General features: G+C 43.1%; 1 protein-coding gene across 2 annotated transcripts; it reads left to right on the forward strand.

The window, feature by feature from the left end:
• Positions 1-33: 33 nt before the first annotated feature.
• On the forward strand, positions 34-18,054 carry ssh1a (slingshot protein phosphatase 1a). Of its 2 annotated transcripts, XM_035166494.2 has the most exons (15): positions 34-308; positions 2,576-2,613; positions 8,995-9,095; positions 11,117-11,181; positions 11,666-11,787; positions 11,956-12,024; positions 12,203-12,268; positions 12,517-12,711; positions 12,832-12,925; positions 13,256-13,384; positions 13,515-13,561; positions 13,668-13,814; positions 14,202-14,402; positions 14,512-15,214; positions 15,323-18,054. In XM_035166494.2, the coding sequence occupies exons 1-15, from the start codon at positions 228-230 to the stop codon at positions 16,430-16,432; spliced, it is 3,168 nt and encodes a 1,055-aa protein (XP_035022385.1). In that variant the 5' UTR covers positions 34-227; the 3' UTR covers positions 16,433-18,054. The 2 variants fall into 2 exon arrangements, with proteins under 2 accessions (XP_035022385.1, XP_035022382.1); XM_035166491.2 differs by lacking the exons at positions 34-308; positions 2,576-2,613 and adding an exon at positions 6,573-6,785.
• Positions 18,055-20,461: the final 2,407 nt, after the last annotated feature.

A 20,461-nucleotide genomic window follows, 5' to 3' on the forward strand; every position in this document is an offset into this window, starting at 1 on the left:
ACCTGACTGCACGGGGCCGTGACGGCGGCACTTCCTGCACAGAGAGCTTCTGCTGCAGGACACCGAGACTCCCTCTCCCTCTCTCCCTCCCTCCCTGCCTCCATCCCTCCATCCGTCAGCTGTATGTGTCGCTAGCCCTGCAGCTAGCAGCTAGCAGCAGCAGCAGCGGCAGCAGCAGCTCACCAGGCCACATCGGCCGGCCGGTGCATCATCCTCAGCTTCCAGCCATGGCGTTGGTTACTCTGCAGAGGTCCCCGACCCCGAGCGCCGCTTCCACCGGGAGCACGGCAACCACGGCGGCGGGGGAGGTCAGTGTTGTTCCGGGTGAACCGAAGCGATGCCCCGGTACAGGGAGGGTGTTGCTGGAGTGGCTGGGGGGGATGTAGCTGGAGAAAGGCCCGCTGAGTGAAGCTACATGATTAGCACCGTTAGGTTAACATGTTATGCTAGGTTGTGAGCTAACGGTAGCTAGCAAACGTCTCCGTTACTGATAGCCAGATATGTGTGGCTACCACATATGCTAACACGTCTAATGTGTAATTTTTTTTACAATGTAGTTTCATTATAAAAAAAACCTTAAACCTTTTTAAAAATGGTAGGAAGTCCAATTTAAAAACGTTAGCTTATTTTGACAAGTGCCTTAAGAATGATATAAGCTGTAGCTACCGTTAGCTGTTTTGTGATGTGGCTGACTGACATTGAACATTTATCAAATCTTGAACATTAATAACATTTGAGTGTGATTTACACACCATCAGTACGACTGTAGCACGACACTGCTGCCACATCCACCTACTACTGAGATTTATGTGATTCATTCTGCTGGTTTGAGTTGGGGTGGGGGGGTCCTCTTTAATTCAAAACAGTCATCTTCTCTGAATATTTCTATTTAAGTTTCCATTGTGTTGGCATGTTGGTGCTTTTCAGTAATTATAGTAGGGAAATATGAGATTGTCAGCCTCACAGTCACATGGAGGGACAGGACTGAACCTGAAGGGTTGTTTCTCTTCCTTTGTAGCAACAGAGAGTCACACTTTGAGCTTTATGGTTTCTGAGCACTCACTGCCAAAAAATTTTATATGTTACAAACAACCAAAAATCATTCAAAGATAACTTCCCTCTTGCTATTTTTTAAGTACAGCCATCAGTTGCCAGACGGGGGCGCTAATTACTAGCTATAAACCCCTAAAGCACCTTGCTCTCTTGTGTATGACCACATCAGAGAAGCCAGGGTTGACATCTACGGCTGCATTTATTTACAACTTCAAGTTGATGAGCCACCGCTGCAGTAAAAGTATGCATCTCTTAAAGGTTTTTACAAAGTGGTAGATTACTGCAAACCAATTGCTTCTCTTAAGAGTAAATAGTTTTGCTGGTTGACTGGGTTTGTCCCTCAGTGTCCCTCTGCAGCGGGTGGTGTAGTCTAGCAGCAGCATCAGCATCACGGTGAGGTGAGGTGTGATAGATAACGCTGGCAGGAAGCTGCTGCAGCTATGATGTCATCTACTCATGAGGGGCGGGTGGGGTGGAGGGATACTACTGTAGGAACGGGGGGAAGAGAGCGGAGGTAAACAGGGATTTACAAGATGCACGCACAAGGTAGTTCATTTGGGGGATTATTTCCCCTTATACACAACCATGCAGGTACCTAGTTATGCATTGTTGCATGCTCCCTTTGCAAAGTAATTTCTTTCCATCTTTCCTAGAAATGGTACTCTCTATTTTTCTACATGTTCTGCTGCACATCGGTAGAATTGTCTCATCAATAGTCAGAGATATTGCCGATTTATTTATTTACCCTATTTGTTTAATTCCACAACTGGGGTTTTGTTCCTAAATCCTTGATCTAGTCTGCTCATGACTATTACTGCATATGCTATCCAATTTGAAGTTTAAGTATTTAGTATGTTTTATTCATCGTGCAAAATGTCTGCCTCTTCATAGTTAAACACAGATTTGGATTTTCTGAAAATGGGTCAAAGAGGACTTTGTGAATTTTAGAAAACCCTAATCATGATTAATGGATTGGGGTCTCCATAAAAAATCAAGCAAGATTGATAGCACTCGTATTTTATGGCAAAACCACCAAACTCAGTGCATCAACTGTCATTTTCTATTTTCCACTCTCATCCCTCCCACTATATACATATATTCTGCTGGATTAAACCCAAACATTGTTGATTTTTCTTTTGTTTTGCTTTAGGATTTTTGTTTTGATAACAGTGGTGTGTAGTGTCTTGTCAGCTAAATTAGTCAAAATATATACACAGCCATGTCACCAACCCCTAATACACATGATTATTTTCTTGCCATGCAACTAGTTGTCGATTGTGTTAACATGTGTGGAGACAAACATGCTTATTATATGTTGATTAACCTTTAAGTCAGTTCTGATCACACAGCTTGTAAGTTTGTTTCTCCATTGTGTGTTACCTTGTCAAGTGTATTTCAATGAGTTTGTTTTTGATAAAATATAGACAAACCTTCTATGTGCTCCACTGCTGAGTGTTTGTTAATAATACCATCAAAATTGACGGAGTGTGTTATTCATTTTTTTCTGTTATCTGTATTGCAGGATTTTGGGAGTGACGATGAACGGCGAGCAAATCAGAGGTACGTTTATTTCAAGTGTAGCCCATCTGTTGCTTGGTACGTGGCACACCAGGTCAAATGTTACTCACAGGTGTTCACAGAGTGGTTGCATCTGTGTTTGAGTCATTCAGTGAAACCTGGAGTTGGGGCAGAGTAGCTGGCATTAACACTTGAGAACAACTGAGCGTCAGTGTAGTTAAACACCTGTCTGTCTGTCTTGTTGGCAGAGTCATTCATTCCTAATAAACAACTGTAAAATCCTTCCTTTATTCCCAGTAGTTAAGTAACGTGTTAACAACAGTGTTCCCCACAGAGTTTGATCCTCTCTCTCTCTCTGTGTGTGTGTGTGTGTGTGTGTGTGTGTGTGTGTGTGTGTGTGTGTGTGTGTGTGTGTGTGTGTGTGTGTGTGTGTGTGTGTGTGTGTGTGTGTGTGTGTGTGTGTGTGTGTGTGTTGAGTGGACACGTACTAGAGTGCAGCTCAGGCGACATTTTTCTGTCTGAACCTGTCCAAGCCAGGGGAAAACTAACCGAGCCTGACCCAACCCCAAACCCTTTTTATGTGTCTGGACCCGAGCAGATGCAGTTAATGTTGCTGCACTCAGTTTGTGTTACTCATTCCCTGACACATATGGTTATTGTTGGTTTTGCCCCATTACAGACATGTGTAAAACAAATCAGCCCAGTCAATGTGACTGACCTGATCCGAATCCCAATATAATTTCCACATTTTTGTCTGATTCCGGCCTGACCTGATGGGTGCAAACAGGATAAGGTCAGGTACCCCCACTCTAACAAGAATCTCCCAGTAGTAGGAGACCTAGTATGTATGATCTTGTGATCTTTGAACTGGTAATTAGTGTTTGTGAAACACAGTTGTGTTTAAACCTTATAAAGTCAGTTTACTGTTAGTTTTGCAAACGTGCATATGTGTGCGTGTGTGTGCGTGTCAGTTTGAGTGAATGATCTATGCCTAATGCAAGTCTTGTCCTGCCTTGCCTCAAGATAGCTACCATTTTTTGAGAGGCTAGTAAGCCATGTTATGTAATTAAATTGCCAGTAAATTCATGTTTCATAACATAATGGCACATTAAGTTGACTTTTATTTGACAGATAATACTTCTCATTAGATGAGGCCATACTGATCTAGAACACTTGATAGATAGTTACATCTGCTGAGTGGAAGTATTTGCGCTCGCTGTTCCAAGCTGACCCTGATAACGATGACTAGCCCAGCGGGTTGACGGAGGCCAACATAAACATCATGCAGGTGTTGGTGGCTCTGATTCAAGGGTGATTTCATCTCGCCAACTTGTACACACAGCAAAGTTGGGCAAGAGGCAGAATTGGGAGAGATGCATGTGGATGTGTTTGCTCATAGATTCATGGTGCAGTGTTTGGAATGAGGAGGAATTGGGTGCACGGTGATGGAACAACTCCACAATCAGCAGAGAAACCAACAAGGATACAATTACTTCTAAATGTGAAGTTCATTTAAACTCACTTTCTTATGATGGGTACTTGGGTTGAAATTTGAGTCCAATAATACATAAAAATGCTCCCTCTGGATTTGAATGAGTGTAGATAAGAGAATCATAGGATCCATCAATACCACAATGTTTGCGTTTGAAAATGCACAACCTCTGCTATGGATAAGCCTGACGTTCAGACTACTCCAGAGTTTTAGAGCCTCTAAAACAGAGAAGATTGAAAACGTTGCTGGCCTCGTTTTAGTTTGGGCCGCATTTTTATTCTGGACGGGCAGAAACTGAGATGTTTGGAAACAACGAAGTAGACACTCATAACCGCTTGCTGATTGGGTCTTTCGGTCACTACGTAGCCTTTTCTGATTCGTCAGGCTCCTATCACATGACCCTCTTCCGGAAAAGAACAACTGCCATTAGCCTCAGCTACTAGTGCAGAAGGGACCATAGATTATCAACTATAAGCATTGCTGACCCTGTTGTCTTTGCTACCTGCTGTTGTGCTGTTAAATTCTGTATTTTACAATGATACAACTGCAGACATGTGTAGGAGACGAGCTGTTATTCGAGCTATTCCCGTTTACACTGGCATGCCCAGTTTTAAAGTTTAGAAATAAAAACGTATTAGTATGGATGTAGCCACAGGGAGACAAACTGCAACAGAAGCAGCAGCTCTATGTGTTTTTTTTCCCCTCAGTAGCAAGATGATGTCATTTGTTTCCTTCTCGGGCCCTCCATGTCTCCACAGACACCTGAGGACATTCCTCCCTGTCCCTCCTCCCTCTCTGTCTCTACCCTTTTCAATGGTGTCAGTGAGAAAATGCCAGTATTATACAACCGACAGCCCTGAGAGGAGTTTCTTCCCCTCATCGTTTCGATGTGTGCTAAACACACCGAGCCCATGAATAAACCAGCCTGGTTGCTGCCTCTGTGTAGCCTCTTTGTAGTGCGTCCTCGGTATAATCGAGTGTACCTCTCTCACATACCACTCCACCTCGTGACTTGGAGCAGTGGCTTAGAGGACATCTGGTCCTGTTTGGCCCCGTACAGGTCCATCTGGCTACTGTTGCAGCAGCAAACCATACCTTAACCTGGTGACATGCCATCATCCCTGCTGCTTCTAAAGCTTGACCTCCTATTATAAAGTAGTAGCTCAAATATCCAACCAGGTCACTGCACTTCTCCATGCACCTGACACACTGAGCTATCCAAGTTTCCACCTGGGACAGAATGAATACACATCAGAGTGTATAGCACACTATCTGCTAGTGGTGTTTCAGAAGTTGTGCTATCGAGGAGAAGAATAGAAGATCTAGCTTGTTATCTGTTTCACAGAGCTACAGGTCATGTCTGTCAGCAAATCCTCCCAGATTAACAACGTTGTGCTGTGTCTTTGTGTACGGGTGTGTGTGGGGGGGTTCAATGCTTAGGGAGAGAGGAAAAGTGAGAAAGGAAGGTATAGCTTATAATATCACGCTCACAAACGTATATGAAACTGCAGTCTCAACTTGCACAGTTATTTTCAGAATGGAATTTCATTATCCCACTCTATAGTTGCTTTCATTATCTCTGTATTTGACTTTTCTTGTTTGTATCTACAATGATCAGTTACTGTTGATGCAGAGGCTTTAAACATAAAGGTTATGTTATCCTTAACATGCCATTGTGCTCTCTAATAATCAAACACACTGGTTTGTTTGTGGTCCATGTTAGTGAGTGACAGCCACTGCTGACCACTTGAAGGAGAGAGAGACAAGATAATCCCTCCCTTATAAACCCTGGTATAATGAGATTCAAGAGATTTGGGAGATTGCCAGTTCTCACTGCCCTTTACGCCCATGCTTGGCCAATGAGTTAAGCTCCCTGGAGGCACTACCTTGGATGCTGCCCCTAAGGTGGCATACACAAGGAGACATCCCATTGGAAGAGTTTGTGCCAAAATTCCTCAGCCTGCTTTTTTTTTTGTGTCTTCCTCCAATTGTGGACAAAGAAACCCACTGGGTGGGTTTTAAAATGTTGTTGGTTTAAGATGGTTTCTGTTGAACAAGTAAGTGGACAAGCTTTGCTCTGGCTAAAGAGGAAAACTATTGTTAAAGGTAAAATATGTCACAACATGCTATTATACATGACGTGTTGTAGTGTCACAGAGAATCCTCAGCCTACAGTCATCTCCAGATGCTAGGGGACATGCCTGTTTGGTACAGACCTCAGGAAAATCACATCAACATTATTTTCAAACTTTTCCAGGGAAAATGTACATTTCCTACAAAAAATTGCTTTTGGGCCTGGCCTATGTGACTGAGACAAAAGAGATGGTAGGACGGGGAGACAAGCACAGTTGTGTGTGTGTGTGTGTGCCTGAGGCAGCGGGTGGAGGCTGCAGCACGTCCCTCCAGGCAGGAATCTGACTCGCACTCAGAGTCGCTCAGATGGATGGGGGGGAGGAGGAGGAGGAGGAGGAGGAGGCAGAGAGGGAGTGGCATCTGAGCAGATGGAACTTCTTCACTGAGCAGCACAGATGAGTGTAGACTGTCAGTCAGTCTGTCACTCAAAGGTGGTGGGCCAGCGCCTGACGCCGACACACCACTGCCTCTTTAGCGCTCCATTCAACAAGATGCATCTGGTTGTAGAACCCATTCAAGAGGTCGTGATGAAGATGATACCGTATTTTGTGGAGAACGCTGTGTTGACCCAGCGTGAGATAAACCGCATGTGAGTGTAGACTGTCTTTTAAAAATGTTGTTTTAATCGTGGGAACAAGATCCCCCACTCGAGACTCGAGATCAGACACTTGACTAATGTTTGGATTTCTTGCTCTCAGTGGTTATTAGTAAAGTGTAAGATTTTACAATAGTTAACATTATGTAATTTCTAATCAATCACTGAATGTGTCCATCTGATATGATAGTGAATCCTAATCCAATAAGTTATCATTCACTGGCAGCTGAGACTCTGTGATTCACATCTGTGATTTGTGATATTTCTGTGACCCGATGTGTTGGCGTTTTTTCTCTCTCTGTCTGGAAAGGAGGTAAAGTTACTGTAGGTTGTAATCATCAACTTTTCTCTGACACTCCATCATTTTCTGACATTAGACCGTCCTAATAGCCTCATAATTCTCAGAGCACGAACCAAAGCAAAAATCAACCAAAGTGAGACAAAGGCCTTTGTTGAGAAGTGTCCACCCCCGTGCTTATTCACTGTGGAACTTTGTTTCTGTGATGCTGGGCGCAGAGAAAATTTATTGTGAGGTGAACAAAACAAAGTCCATTGTTCCCACAAAATCATCTGTTTGGCCCAGTGTTGCTCTTCTGAACGTGGGTTTTGAAAGTGTGATCAGAGAGAGCTCAGTGAGGAAGCAGCTTCAGAGCTGGACACAGCAAACTGAGGGTGAAACTTGCAGTCAGTGTCATTTAGATAAAGTACATTTGTCAGTGCTTGTGTGAACTAAAGGTATTCGGTCAGTGGTTTTTATATCTTTGTAGATGTTTGTGATGTATCCATACAAACGTTTTTACATTTTTGTAGATTATGGAGCAGTTATTAAAAGGACAGAAACTGATACAAACCACAATCTTGTGATACACGACAAGAGAACCAAAATATGTACTCCAACCTGCTGCCACTGCTGCAGATGTAGCCTGTTGAGCTCTTATTACTTTACTCATCTAAAAAAACTCATTTTCATTTCACAATTAACAATAAAACAGATGTAGACGTGTAAATTACAAAAGTAATATTATATTAGGACAAGCTGCATAGTTTGTGAATATGACTTATTACACCAAGTAGTGGTGCAAGTGGTACAGGACTATTTAGATCCGATCATGATTGAGAAATCAAGCTGTAGTCATGCAGTCAATGTTATTTAGCTTAAGATCAACAGGAACCCTCAAGAACTCAAGTTAGTAAGAGTAACATTTTGTCAGTTAAAATAAAAAAACATATAAACTAATTATCAGCATTTTCCTAGTCCTGGGCTTTTCAGTTTTTTTATATTACAGCACAACACTATACAAACTGCAGATGCTACACAGTTGAGATTTTCTTTTCTGTATCGTGAGAATTTAAGACAGATAGACCACTATAACCCCTTTAAGATGACATTACTAATACATTGATTTCTGTGTTAAGATGTAGGTCTATCTGCTCAATATCTGTTCGGAGTGTTGTTGTTTTTTGCTGTCACTCATCCGTTCTGTATTTCTTAATGATGTCCTGATTTGCCAGACTGCACACACAGATTACATTGTGCATGTGTCGCACCTTGCTGCCAGGTAGATTTATGAGCAAGGTGCTCTTGTGGTTTTCCACATGATTGAATTTAGCCTGGAGGAAACACCTCACTTCTTTTTTATTGGTGTTCCTTACTTATGTAATCTGATGTCATCTCTAAAGCCTAACCTGAAAAATCAGGTCTCGTACAGACAGGTATGAACGGATTATTGTAGCTTTTTGGTCATGGTGGAAGTCAAGCATCACAAACAACCACAGCTAGGTCAGTTATTGAGGTCTGTGTGTCTTCACATCAAGTCAGCAGAGACCTGACAAGTGGAGTCCGATCGCAGCCCATGCAGCAGGAAAAAGACGGATAAGCACTGAGGATCAAAGCTTGATTCATGGCTGCTGCAGACCTGAGATCTGACTTTATAACGTGGCACCTGGGCTTTCCCACTTTGCTGTTAACTTAATTCATCGGCAAATAATTGATGCTCATCTCGTAGGCTGCGTCTACTGAACTGAACCGTCCTGTTAAAACTGAATATTTCATTTGTCTCCTGTACCACTTCTTCGCCCCATTGTCCACTGAACAAGCCGGAACAGTTTTGCTGATCTGTTGCTCTGCAGTGCGGTGTGTGTGTGTGATGTGTAGTGTTTATGTTTCAATACATGTAACTTCTCTCTCCCATTTGTTCTGCAGCCTGAGTGAGAGCTTCTTCATGGTGAAGGGTGCTGCCCTCTTCCTGCAGCAGGGGAGCAGTCACCAGGGCCTGAAAGCACATCCTCCCCACAAACATGCAGGTGAGAACCACAAGACACACACAAAACACACACCCTGTGATCATCATCATTTACCTAAACTACAGTTTTAATCTCATCTGTCTCCTCATCAGGTTTCTTGTCCAGTTTATGTTGTATGTTTGTGTGATGAGATCATCGCAGCAGATGTTTGGAGCTGAGGTGTAGAGGAGGGAGGCTGCCTTGTTGATAAGCATGTTCCAGACATATAGCTTAGGCAGATTAGTGTTTAAATCCAGCACATGGTAGAACTGTGGACAAAACCTCTGTTGGCGATTAAAGAAGGCCCGTATTGTTTGTATTATCTTGTGCTCTCCATCTTAATTACTCTGCTAACTTTAGTGAGTAAAGGGAACATGCGGTAGCATGTAAATTAACATACTCTGCTAATGCTCAAAGAGGTTTTTTTGGACATATTGTAAAAAATATATTTTCCAGGTACCCTTGATGCAACTCGTCTTGGATTCTTGTGATTTGAATGACTGAGGATCTTGTTTATTTGAATTATTAATTTGTATCTTATTGGTCTCAACAATGAACTGGTTGGTGCTCTCAGTCAACAGCTCTTTTTAAAATGTCCCAATTGAAAGACACAATTAATTGCTCTAAAGACATAAGTCTGACCTGACAGTCCACTGGCATGATGGGGCTTCAGCATCAGCCAATGCCCAACATGCTGCCAAGTCATTTGGCAAGTCAGCAAGGCAGCTTTGGCCACTCCACCAGCCACTTTGTCAGGTAACCCATATTTGCTGGTCCTGCTTTGTTCCCAAGAACATTTGGCCGAGGTACAATAGCTGTGCTGTTTTTGCAGTTACTGTGGCTTTCAAAGAAAAACAGAAAGGAGAAGGTGACTTGTGCAAAGGGAAGAGGGAAGAAGCTGTGCCCAACCATCAGTGCTTTTAAGAGGAGCAGCGGGGGGGCAAGCTTAACAGATACATACACCAATGTCATTTGTAAAGTTATACTGATGTGTGCAGACAATAGCTTTGCCATTTAAAGATATAATATGTAACAATTCTTCAATAAAATGTCTAAAAATTAGTAGGCCTCTGTTATATATTCTGTTGACTTGTGTACTTACGTTATCCAACATTTTTTGGACAATTTTTATTTCATTTCATTCATAGTAACAGTCGTTTCATTTTGGTCTCCTTTTAATTGAGGCTTATTCTCTTTACCTGTGGCTTTGCCCGTCTCTGCTATAACTTCTGGGGCAAACAACATATGACGAAGGAACAACACTGTTTTCTTGTACATGTGACTGTCAGCTAACTGTTTATTCATTCATTTATAAATTCATTTTTATTTTAGTTGGTAAATTTAGCTCAGGACAACAGGTGTGGATTTAATTTATTCATATTATGCAGAATTTGTGTCTGTCTTTATTTTCTTTGGATCCTTTTTACGTTTGACATATTAAATGGAATTTAGTTTCCCAACCTTTAGCTTCCCAACCTGACCCATATATGAGGCAATTTAATCATCAGAACATTGTGGAGATAATGTAGCTTGAAGCATTTTTCTTTCACTTTGCATTGCTGTCCACGTCCACACCTTGTTTTATTATCCTGCCTCACTGACCATGTCTCTGCACAGGAAGCACTGACGGAAGTCAAATTAACTCAGACCAGTTCTTGAATGATACATGTGTCGCTAATCACTCATACAAAGTTGGAAAATATATCTTGAATTAATTTCAGTTAAATCAGTTACAACATGTCAGCTGATAAAAGTCACCGGGCAGGTTGTATGTCTAGTTAAACACTAGGGAGCAGTGTTACTACATGTATCTGTACTGGAATACAGCAGAGCCTTTAATTAGATAAGCTCTTTGTGTTCCCAGCATGCATTATGAACCCATTACTATCCTCACCCAGTGTTTTCAAAGTAAAACACTCTATCATTGTTCTATCTTCACTTTCAAGTTAAAATGTGGCAGTATGACGAGGTAGATTTTTAAACTCACACTTAACAGCCTCTTCTCATCATTGATTCATTTTCTATATTATCTCCCTCAACAGGCGATTTACCTCAACACCTGCAGGTGATGATCAACATTCTTCGCTCTGAAGACAGAATCAAACTGGTAAGAGACAAAAGAAATATGTGCATAGATCAAAATAAAAACATGCACTCATATAAAGGCCACTACTAACAACTTGGCATAGCAAAACATCCAGAAAACATTTTATTGTGCACTTAAGACGCTTATGTGCTTACTGTAATTATTAGCTCATGAGAGCGCAATCAGGAGAGCATTACCAAATGTTTCCATGGTGTGTTTGTGTTGGTGTGAGCTACTTCATTTTTATGTTTACCAGCCCTGTGCTCTCACACACCCCGAGGTCATGGTTACACTATTACACCTAGTTTGTATCCCAATTATCCCAGCACATCCACGTGTGACACTTTGTTACACACAGATTTTAGCAGGAGGGTCAGTGAACTTGATCGGCCGTTTGTTTTTTTGCTGTTATGTACAATCAGAATTGCTCTTGCGCAAAGGAAGGATGTATTTATTTATCTATCTTGCATAATAATTTGTGTTGTTTTGTCTGTACCTTGTGCAGGCAGTGCGTCTGGAGAGTGCATGGTCAGATCGGGTGCGGTACATGGTGGTGGTGTACACCAGTGGGCGACAGGACACAGAGGAGAACATACTACTGGGGATCGACTTACCCAGCAAAGACTGGTACTAACAGGCCCAAATTCTTTTTATGATCACTGTAATCTCAATACCTTTTCAAGTCGAATATGGAAAATGTCAATTGTGTTATCCACTTAACTCATTTAAAAGAATTGTAGATTTTTCTTCTGTTTGCCAGGTTTTTAATTTTCATTCTCACTTTCATCCTGCCAGTAAAAGCTGTTCGATCGGCATGGTGCTGCCTCTGTGGAGCGATACAAAGATCCACCTGGATGGCGACGGGTGAGTTTTTCTCTGTGTTTAGTGAAAACAGCTGCAGCATGTAAACCGGATATCATGTCTCTGCTTTTCAACACTGCATCCTCACTATGTGACACTTGAAAAGATCTTGATACACACATACTGTTGCCTCAACGTGCTCCAGCTCAGTGAATGACCATCTGTTTTGTTTGCTCCTCAGGGGCTTTACTGTGAACACAGCAGGTCGGACTCATGTCTTTAAACCCGTGTCCGTGCAGGCTATGTGGTGAGTAATAAACAACCTCTGGAGCCACGGTGGCTGTTGACAGCACTGTAGCTTCATCACACACCATACAATAAATCTCTTGATTGTGCTGCAGTGAGATATCAGATTGAGGCAGCGCTGATTCAATCTGCCACCTGCTGGCATAAAGACGCATGTACACAGAACTGCTTAAAGCCAGATTGTAAATCCTCCAATTATTTTAACATCTGTAACTTTAACCTTTACTTTCCCAACAAACAACAATGTAGGTCGGCTCTGCAGGTGATGCACAAGGCATGCGAGGTGTCACGCAGGTATAACTACTTCCCTGGGGGGATTGCTCTCACTTGGATGGGCTACTACGAGAGCTGCATTGCTTCAGAGCAGAGCTGCATCAACGAGTGGAATGCCATGAAGGACTTGGAAACCCCACGTCCAGACTCGCCCACCATGTTTGTCGACAAGTCAGTAAAAACAAAGCAACTAAAATCAGATTCCTCATGTAAAGACAGAAACAAATTACTTCTATGCCAGTTGTTGAAATAGCTCGACATTTCAGGAACAACCGTTTTAATCTTTGTCAGGCCTTCAGAGAGAGAGAGGACAGAGTGCCTTATTAAAGCCAAACTCAGAAGCATCATGACGTGCCAGGATCTTGAGAATGTCACCTGCAAACAGGTTAATATCAATAATACATTCGCACACACTCAGAACAAATCCTCTGTCCATTTCCTTCTTGTTGTTTTGTGGTTGCATTTACATTTATTCTCTAAAAACAGAGAAGTTATAGTGTATAAGTTTCTATTTTGATTTTTTTTAAATGTTCCAATTTACAGGATTCTAATTTACACTATTGAGATTATAAATAATTGTATGTTTATACTTTTATATTACCTGGTGACATTATTTGATGCCTAGAAACAGGAATGTAAAGTAGTACCCACGAACAACAACACAAAAAAACCTCCATACACAAATGAAATCATGCTGTGTAAATGTTCTTGTCAGATCCGTACAGAGCTGGAGCAACACATGAACTGCAACCTGAAGGAGTACAAAGAGTTCATTGACAACGAGATGCTGCTGATCCTGGGCCAGATGGACAAACCCACTCTCATCTTTGACCACGTCTACCTGGTGAGACAACTGATGATGTCTCTTACATCAACAGAAACATGCTGTGATATAATTGTTTTTTTTCACCAAGATTTGAAAATACACTCCAAACTGCACAGTCTAAACAGTGTTGTCTCTCATTTGTTTTTAGGGATCCGAATGGAATGCATCTAATTTGGAGGAGCTGCAAGAGACAGGGTGATTTGTTTTATATTATGGAGGAGCCAAGATAAGACATATTTTTTCTGATGATTTGAGCACGAAAGAATGTTGTTGATGAGTTAACTTGATCTTTCCTCCCCAGGGTGGGCTATATCCTCAACGTTACACGGGAGATAGACAACTTTTTTCCAGGCACATTCAGTTATCACAACATACGAGTGTATGACGAGGAGGCCACTGACCTGCTGGCTCACTGGAATGACACGTACAACTTCATTGTTAAAGCAAAGTGAGTCCTCAGTGGAACAGTAAACATGGAGCTCATGTATTCAACTACAGACTTCTTATCGTCACATCATCTTATCATCATTACATAGTAACTCTAGGATGTTGAAAGAGAAAACAAATATCACATTGGATGGTAACTGAAAAAGTAACCGTCGACATGTTGTAAAGTCATGAAGGGAATTGTAATTTCTATGACTTGTTTCAGTATCTATTCAGTGTTTGATATAATCCCTTTAATTTAGAATATACCACTATTGTTTTAGCTTTAATGAAATCCAGAGTTAGAACTAACAAAATAAGCCTATAACTGGTGAATTCCAGTATTATTAATGTGTGTGTGTGTGTGTGTGTGTGTGTGTGTGTGTTTGTGTGTAATTCTCACAAACAGAAAGAACCAGTCCAAGTGTCTGGTTCACTGTAAGATGGGTGTCAGTCGATCTGCCTCCACTGTCATTGCTTACGCCATGAAGGAGCACGGCTGGTCATTAGAGAAGGCGTACAACTTTGTCAAGCAGAAGAGGAGCATCACACGACCAAACGCAGGTTTCATGAGACAGCTGGCGGAGTACGAGGGCATCCTGGATGCCAGGTACGGATTCCAACATGGCCTGAACTGTTGTTTGGTCATTGTATTTTCTCAGTTGACCTGTATTCTAACTACTGCTCTCCTTCTGCACACTGTATGTCTGTAATTCCAGTAAACAGCGGCACAACAAGCTGTGGCATCCAGATGCAGACTGTGAGATGGCAGAGGGACAGCAGGGGGTGGCTCAGTGCTGTGGAGGGGAGGAGGGAGGCCACCTGACTCCTGAGCCAGGGATGTCCCCCTGCTGTGAGGAGGCGCTGTCTGATAAAGGTGCTGCGGGCGCCTCCTCGTGCAGGACTGTTTCACTGGATATTGACCCTGCCTACAACAACTACTACTTCCGCCGGCTCTCTGACTCAGCGTTGGATAGCGAACCGTCAACACCAGTGCGCGGCCCCCCTCTTATCGGCATGGAAAAAGTTTTTATAGAAATCGATGATGTGGAGCGGGACGCTCTGTTGGATGATGAGGCCTTCGATGGACGCGAAGGCCTGCCCCTCTCCCAATTTGGACCCACAGCAGAGGGAACTGCTGCCCAGACCTGTAGTCGTGGCCCTGAGCCACTGGAGGAGCTGCGCCTGAGGCTGGAGTTCAGCACAGTGGAGGAAGAGGATGAGGAAGAGGTGCAGAAGGAGGAGGCAGAGATGGAGGTACTGATGCAGCCAGATGATGGAGGGGGTGGGGAAGGAGGTGGAGAAGAGGAAACGCAAGATGTGGAGGTTGAGGGGGATACAGAGGGTAATGGCATGGACCTGGCATCTCTGAATGAAAATTCCAACAACAACAACCACTTGAGCCCTTCATGGAACCACAATGTAAGTTCGATTAATATGAGTAACACAAATCTTAGAATGAAAATGGTGTAATCCATTTCAAATTAATCCAATTTGAAGGAATAACCACGTTCCCCTGTCTTTATTTAGGAAAAGCCTTCCTCCATCCTTCTTCCTGCTGATGCTTGTGCACTCTCAATGAGGGACTCAAAGTCCAATCAGAAAGAAGATTCTCCAACCCTCTCTTCTAAGCTTTGCCTTAAACCCAGTCCTCCTGAAGTTCCAAGTGCTTCATTACCACAGTCCTATATCTCCTCTGAAGGCGTTGCATCTTCAGTGGGACTGCTGCGTCCCTGTGGCCCTCTGTGTGACTGTGCCAACTGTGCTGCTTCCCCGTCCACAGCTCCCCTCATCAGAGAGGAGCAGCCAGGAGAACCTCTGCACTTAGATCAGCCTGGGGACAGTGGTGATGTGTTGGAAGGAAAGACTGAGCCTGACAAAATGCAATCTGCAGCTCGCTCAGAGGCTCTCCCTGAGCTGATGAGAATAGATGTGGAGGAAGAGAACCCTGCAGTGACTTGTCAAGTCGTCCAACAACAGGAGACCCTTGAACAGCTGCAGAGATCTGGGCTGGTCCGCCGCCGTGCCGAGAGACTAGAGAGACTTTCAGGTTCACCTCAAGAGATCCTGCAATCTCTCAAGCCTTTGCACGCTTGCCAAAGGTCCAAGAAGAGCCCCTTTCTCACCGAGGATGAGGAGGAATTCTGCGGTTTTACCAGGGACTTCACTAAATCTTCACCACCTTGCCAAGTGCGGTTAGAGCCAATGGTGATGCCACTGACCAATGAAGGCTTGTTGGGGGTGGTGGGGCCTGGGCTGCACACACCCACCTCCTCGGCTCATGGCTCCACCCTGACACGCAGCTCCAGCAGTGACAGTCTGCGCAGTGTGAGGGGTAAACCTGGCCTCGTGCTTCAGAGGGCGCAGGAGATCGAGACCCGCATGCGGCTGGCGGGCCTGACCGTGCCCTCGAGGCTAAAGCGGTCCAACTCGCTGGCCAAGTTGGGCAGCCTCAACTTCTCCTCTGAGGACCTGTGCTCAGCCTGTTCCTCAGATGCAGGAACGCTGCTGCTCCTCTCACTGTCGCCAGAGCCAGACAATGGCCTGGAGTGGGACTCCCCCACCACCTCTGCTCTGCCTCGGCCATACAAAGACTTGCACACTCCAGAGAGAGCGCTGCCAGGTGAACCCAGAAGCTGACACATCACGTGGAGGTTAAAAACACTCCGCCCTGAACTTCATGTGTCACCCTGTGGAGCTGGAGAGGGTTGTACAGATCCTGGAAAGAGAAGAGAGTCGAGTCTGAGGAAGCAAATTATATAAAAAAACAAACATACAAAAGCAAACAATGCCAACTGTTGTAAGGAGTGTACGCTCTCCTTTGCCACATTGTTTCTCAAACTGCTGTTCACAGTGATTAAGTCATATTGCTGTATCTGACAAGTGTGTAAGCCATCACCTCACCTCTGACATGGTTTGATTCATGGACAAACAAGTGCCTTACCTATGAGACCAGAGGCACATAGTTGTGTTAGACTGCAGGATGAGACGGTACAGGATGCTCTATAACCTTTAACTTCACCGCTGTTCGTACCTGATATGTACCAAATTATAGTATCCATCGGCACTTGGTTTATTTTTACTTAGCCTGTGTTGGTGAACTTGAGTCCCTCAGTGGAGCTTGACAGAGAGCAAAGTGTTAAATATATGTATAGTTGTTTACAGCACAATTTATGTTTTAGATGCTCGATAGTTGTAAAAAAATAATGGTTACCTCATGTTGCATTCATGACGCTCTTTCTCAGATGAACACTGGAGTTTGATTCAGTTCATTTGCTGGTGTCGCGTTAAAGTGAGGAACTCGGTTTTGGACTAATTTTAATGCAGAGGTGTGTGTTAGTGCGTTAATGCTTAACTATGTGTGAGTCTCTGAGTGAGTGTAAGGGATGAATGCTGGGAGAGGAGGGTTGTGTCATTGTTTTGCCAGAGGCATGCTCACTGTTTTCAACAAACAGAACAGAAAGGTTTCTGTGTTTGTTGTTCCTTTGCACTGCTTTTTTTTATTGAGTGAATACTGGTACACAGCAAGCTATCTTCCAAAATAACATCAGAGTAATGTTATTGACCTCATCATTCCCTACAGTGTACAATGCTTCTGGGAGAGCAGAGTGAGGAGTCACGCTGCACGGTTTTGAAATCATACTACAAACGCCTGGTGTGACAGGAACTGAGGAATTATGGCAGTCAAATGATACAATGTATGTTGGGTGTTTTCCCAAGCTAAATGAATCTAAACATTTTTGACAAGATATAAACAGAAAAAGCACCGAACCCTAACATTTCTCATCCAAGCCTTCTTTACCTTAAATTCATTCCTGAGGGTTGCCAACATTTTAAACTCATTTGTGCTTTTTAAAATGTGAAAGACCAAAGTTGTTTGGCTGTCAACAAATTGGAAGCATCACTGATGCTGTACAAAATATGTGAATCATTATGTCAATCATATACGTATTTTAAAATGCTGTCACATCTTTTTGCACCTTTTGGGAGAAACAAGAGAGAGACTCCGTGGAGTCGTCAGGCTCATAGCTGTTTTATGCTCATATCATCGATGAGTTTGAAAGCTTTTGTCACACTGACGTGACAACGATCACAATAGGTTACTTCACAGTTTTGTAACCATTTTCTTTTTATATTTAAGTATGCAGTAACTTTTGTACTGTACATTGCTGTAGTTCAAATGCATATTGCACTTTTTATGTTGGTCAAAAAAATGTACTGTATGTGTTAAATATGGAAATAAACATTTCTTTTACATAATATACCGTGAATCCTGTTTTGTTCGTACTTATTCTGTGCATAATTCATTCCAGACTACTTGTGCTGGAAATAATAAACAATACTCTGGAACAACAAACAAGGGTGGTGATATGGTAGAGTGGTTAGCAGGCAAAGAAGAAGGCTCTTGATTCGAATCCCAGTTTGACTGGCGTCTTTCTGTGTGGGGTTTGCATGTTGATTGGTCTTTATTTCCTCCATCCGTCACTGACACGCTTATCTTTTTGAGCCAATCCCAGCTGACATGGGGCGAGAGGTGGGGTACACCCTGGACCAGTCACCAGCACTGGTTAGGTGAATTGGAGACTTTAAAATGTCTGTAGGTGTGAATGAGATTGTTTGTCTTTGCATGTCAGTCCTGTGCTATGCTGATATGCCTGTCCTGTGTGTACCGCGCCTCCCAGCCAAAGTCAGCTGGGATTGGCTCCTTAAAAGATAAGCAGAAGAGATAATGGGTGTGCTCTGAAACAATAGATTAGTTAAATGAAAGACAAAAGCTTTTATACACAGACATAATGTGGAAAAATATTCATAAAAGAGGCAAGTAGGATTTTATACTGTATGTGTGCTGAATTTGGAAACAAACAGTCTCAGATATCTATTCAAAACGTACATATCTGTGCCCTGACTCCACTATGACGGTGTGTGTGTATCCTGGAATTACATCACTGTGCTCCCGTCTGTATACTTTGGCAGGAGGGCCATTTTCTAACAGCCAGCTTATATAACATTTGGCTTCCCGTCACTGTTTGCATGACATCAGTGAATTGCTTAAGTTGCACGCTCTTGTTCCTCCCAGCCTATATGACATGCCTTTGCAGTGAATGGTCGGCCCTGTGTACACCGTGTGGTGGTGGTGGTGGGGGGGGGACTCGAAAAACGAAAAACTCGTTTTTTTTTTGTAAATGTACGTGAAATTCAAAACTGTTTCCACAGCTGTCAAATGGAAGTTTACAATGTGTGGCTACTGTACACTTGTAGACTTGTAAATGACGGAGGGACTAACTAAGAAGCTGATGAGTGTGCCAAGAGGCCCGTGGGGTGTGCTGATTTAACGATGACATTAAATGAGTGAAATTAGTGACAGATTGACTTTAGTCTAGACGAGATTGACCTGTAACACTTTTCAATAACAAAAATAAAAACAGAGGAGTTGGGCAGAACTGGAGGACTGTTCGATGGCTGTCGGTCAACACAGCAGCCTTCGGTCTGCAGCGTCTGGGTGTGGGCCGACCCCTCTTCCCCTTCTTCTGTCGGTGAATTCTTGGCTACCACCACTTTTGTTTTATTATCTGAAGACGTATCCTGTTTTGAATGTTGCTATAGAGACCAAGAGAAACAAAAGTAGAGAAAAAAAGTCTGAGCTATTTCTTAAGATCATTCCCAACACTGCTGGACATCTCCAGGTTGGCGACTATTGAGCTAATCACAGACACAAGCATTCAGTTACTATCTCCTCCTTATCTTTACTGGCTTCCTGAGGTGAAACAGTATGAACTGTGCAGCACATGTCACCTGTAAGCAAACAGTATTGAGTAAGATTCAAGACGTGTTTATATTCACTCAGGGTCTGCACTGGTCATGTACTATAACAACCAGTTATATACCCATGTCATTCAATGGACACAAGGTGAGAAGGTTAGTTATGTTTTTAAAATCACTCAAAATACATGCAAAAAAAGAGATGGAGCTCTGAATGACAACCTCTCCAAGGTTTCTCAAGACAGAAAGAGTAGAGCTGCAAGACTGAGTTTCCCCCTGATTGTATTAGTCAAATGCGCTGTGACATCACATGGATGTAATATAACGCTCCCATTGCTTGTGCATTTAAGGGAGGACTGAACATCTCCAAACAACCAACAAAGAGCACTCTGTCGGTCCAGGGAGAGCGATTGACTCGGCTGCAACTTCTAACTGGTAAGTGTCAGCTGTCACATACGATCGGAGAGGAATATTATATCTATCAGGGTAGAGAGCGCTGTCACGAGCCAGGCCTGTGCCAGGCAACATGTGGTTGTACCAATTAGAGCTGGGATCTGACAGAAAAGAGAAGTTCTTCATTTTTAAGATGCTTAAACTTTTGGTTTGCGAGAGGGTCCTGGTCCACTGTTTTTGAATTCCTGTATGTCTGAGTATGTTGAGGCAGGAGACCACATGGTGATCAAGTGATCAGCTTCGGGCATTCATGAAGGTTGAAACAGAATAATGGAGCGGTTGTTAGCAGGGATGGACTGCCTTGAGGGAAGGGGTTCCCCTCACTATCCGATTGAATAGTTGGTGGTTATTCACTGGACGCAGATTCCACTGGGCTCTCACACTGGCTTTAACCTGATGAGTCCACATGATCTGAAGAGGAGACGGTACTGTGGCTGATTTTACTGATCCCCATTA

The sequence above is a fragment of the Hippoglossus stenolepis genome, chromosome 9 (assembly GCF_022539355.2).
Source record: "Hippoglossus stenolepis isolate QCI-W04-F060 chromosome 9, HSTE1.2, whole genome shotgun sequence".
NCBI classification, from domain to species: domain Eukaryota; kingdom Metazoa; phylum Chordata; class Actinopteri; order Pleuronectiformes; family Pleuronectidae; genus Hippoglossus; species Hippoglossus stenolepis.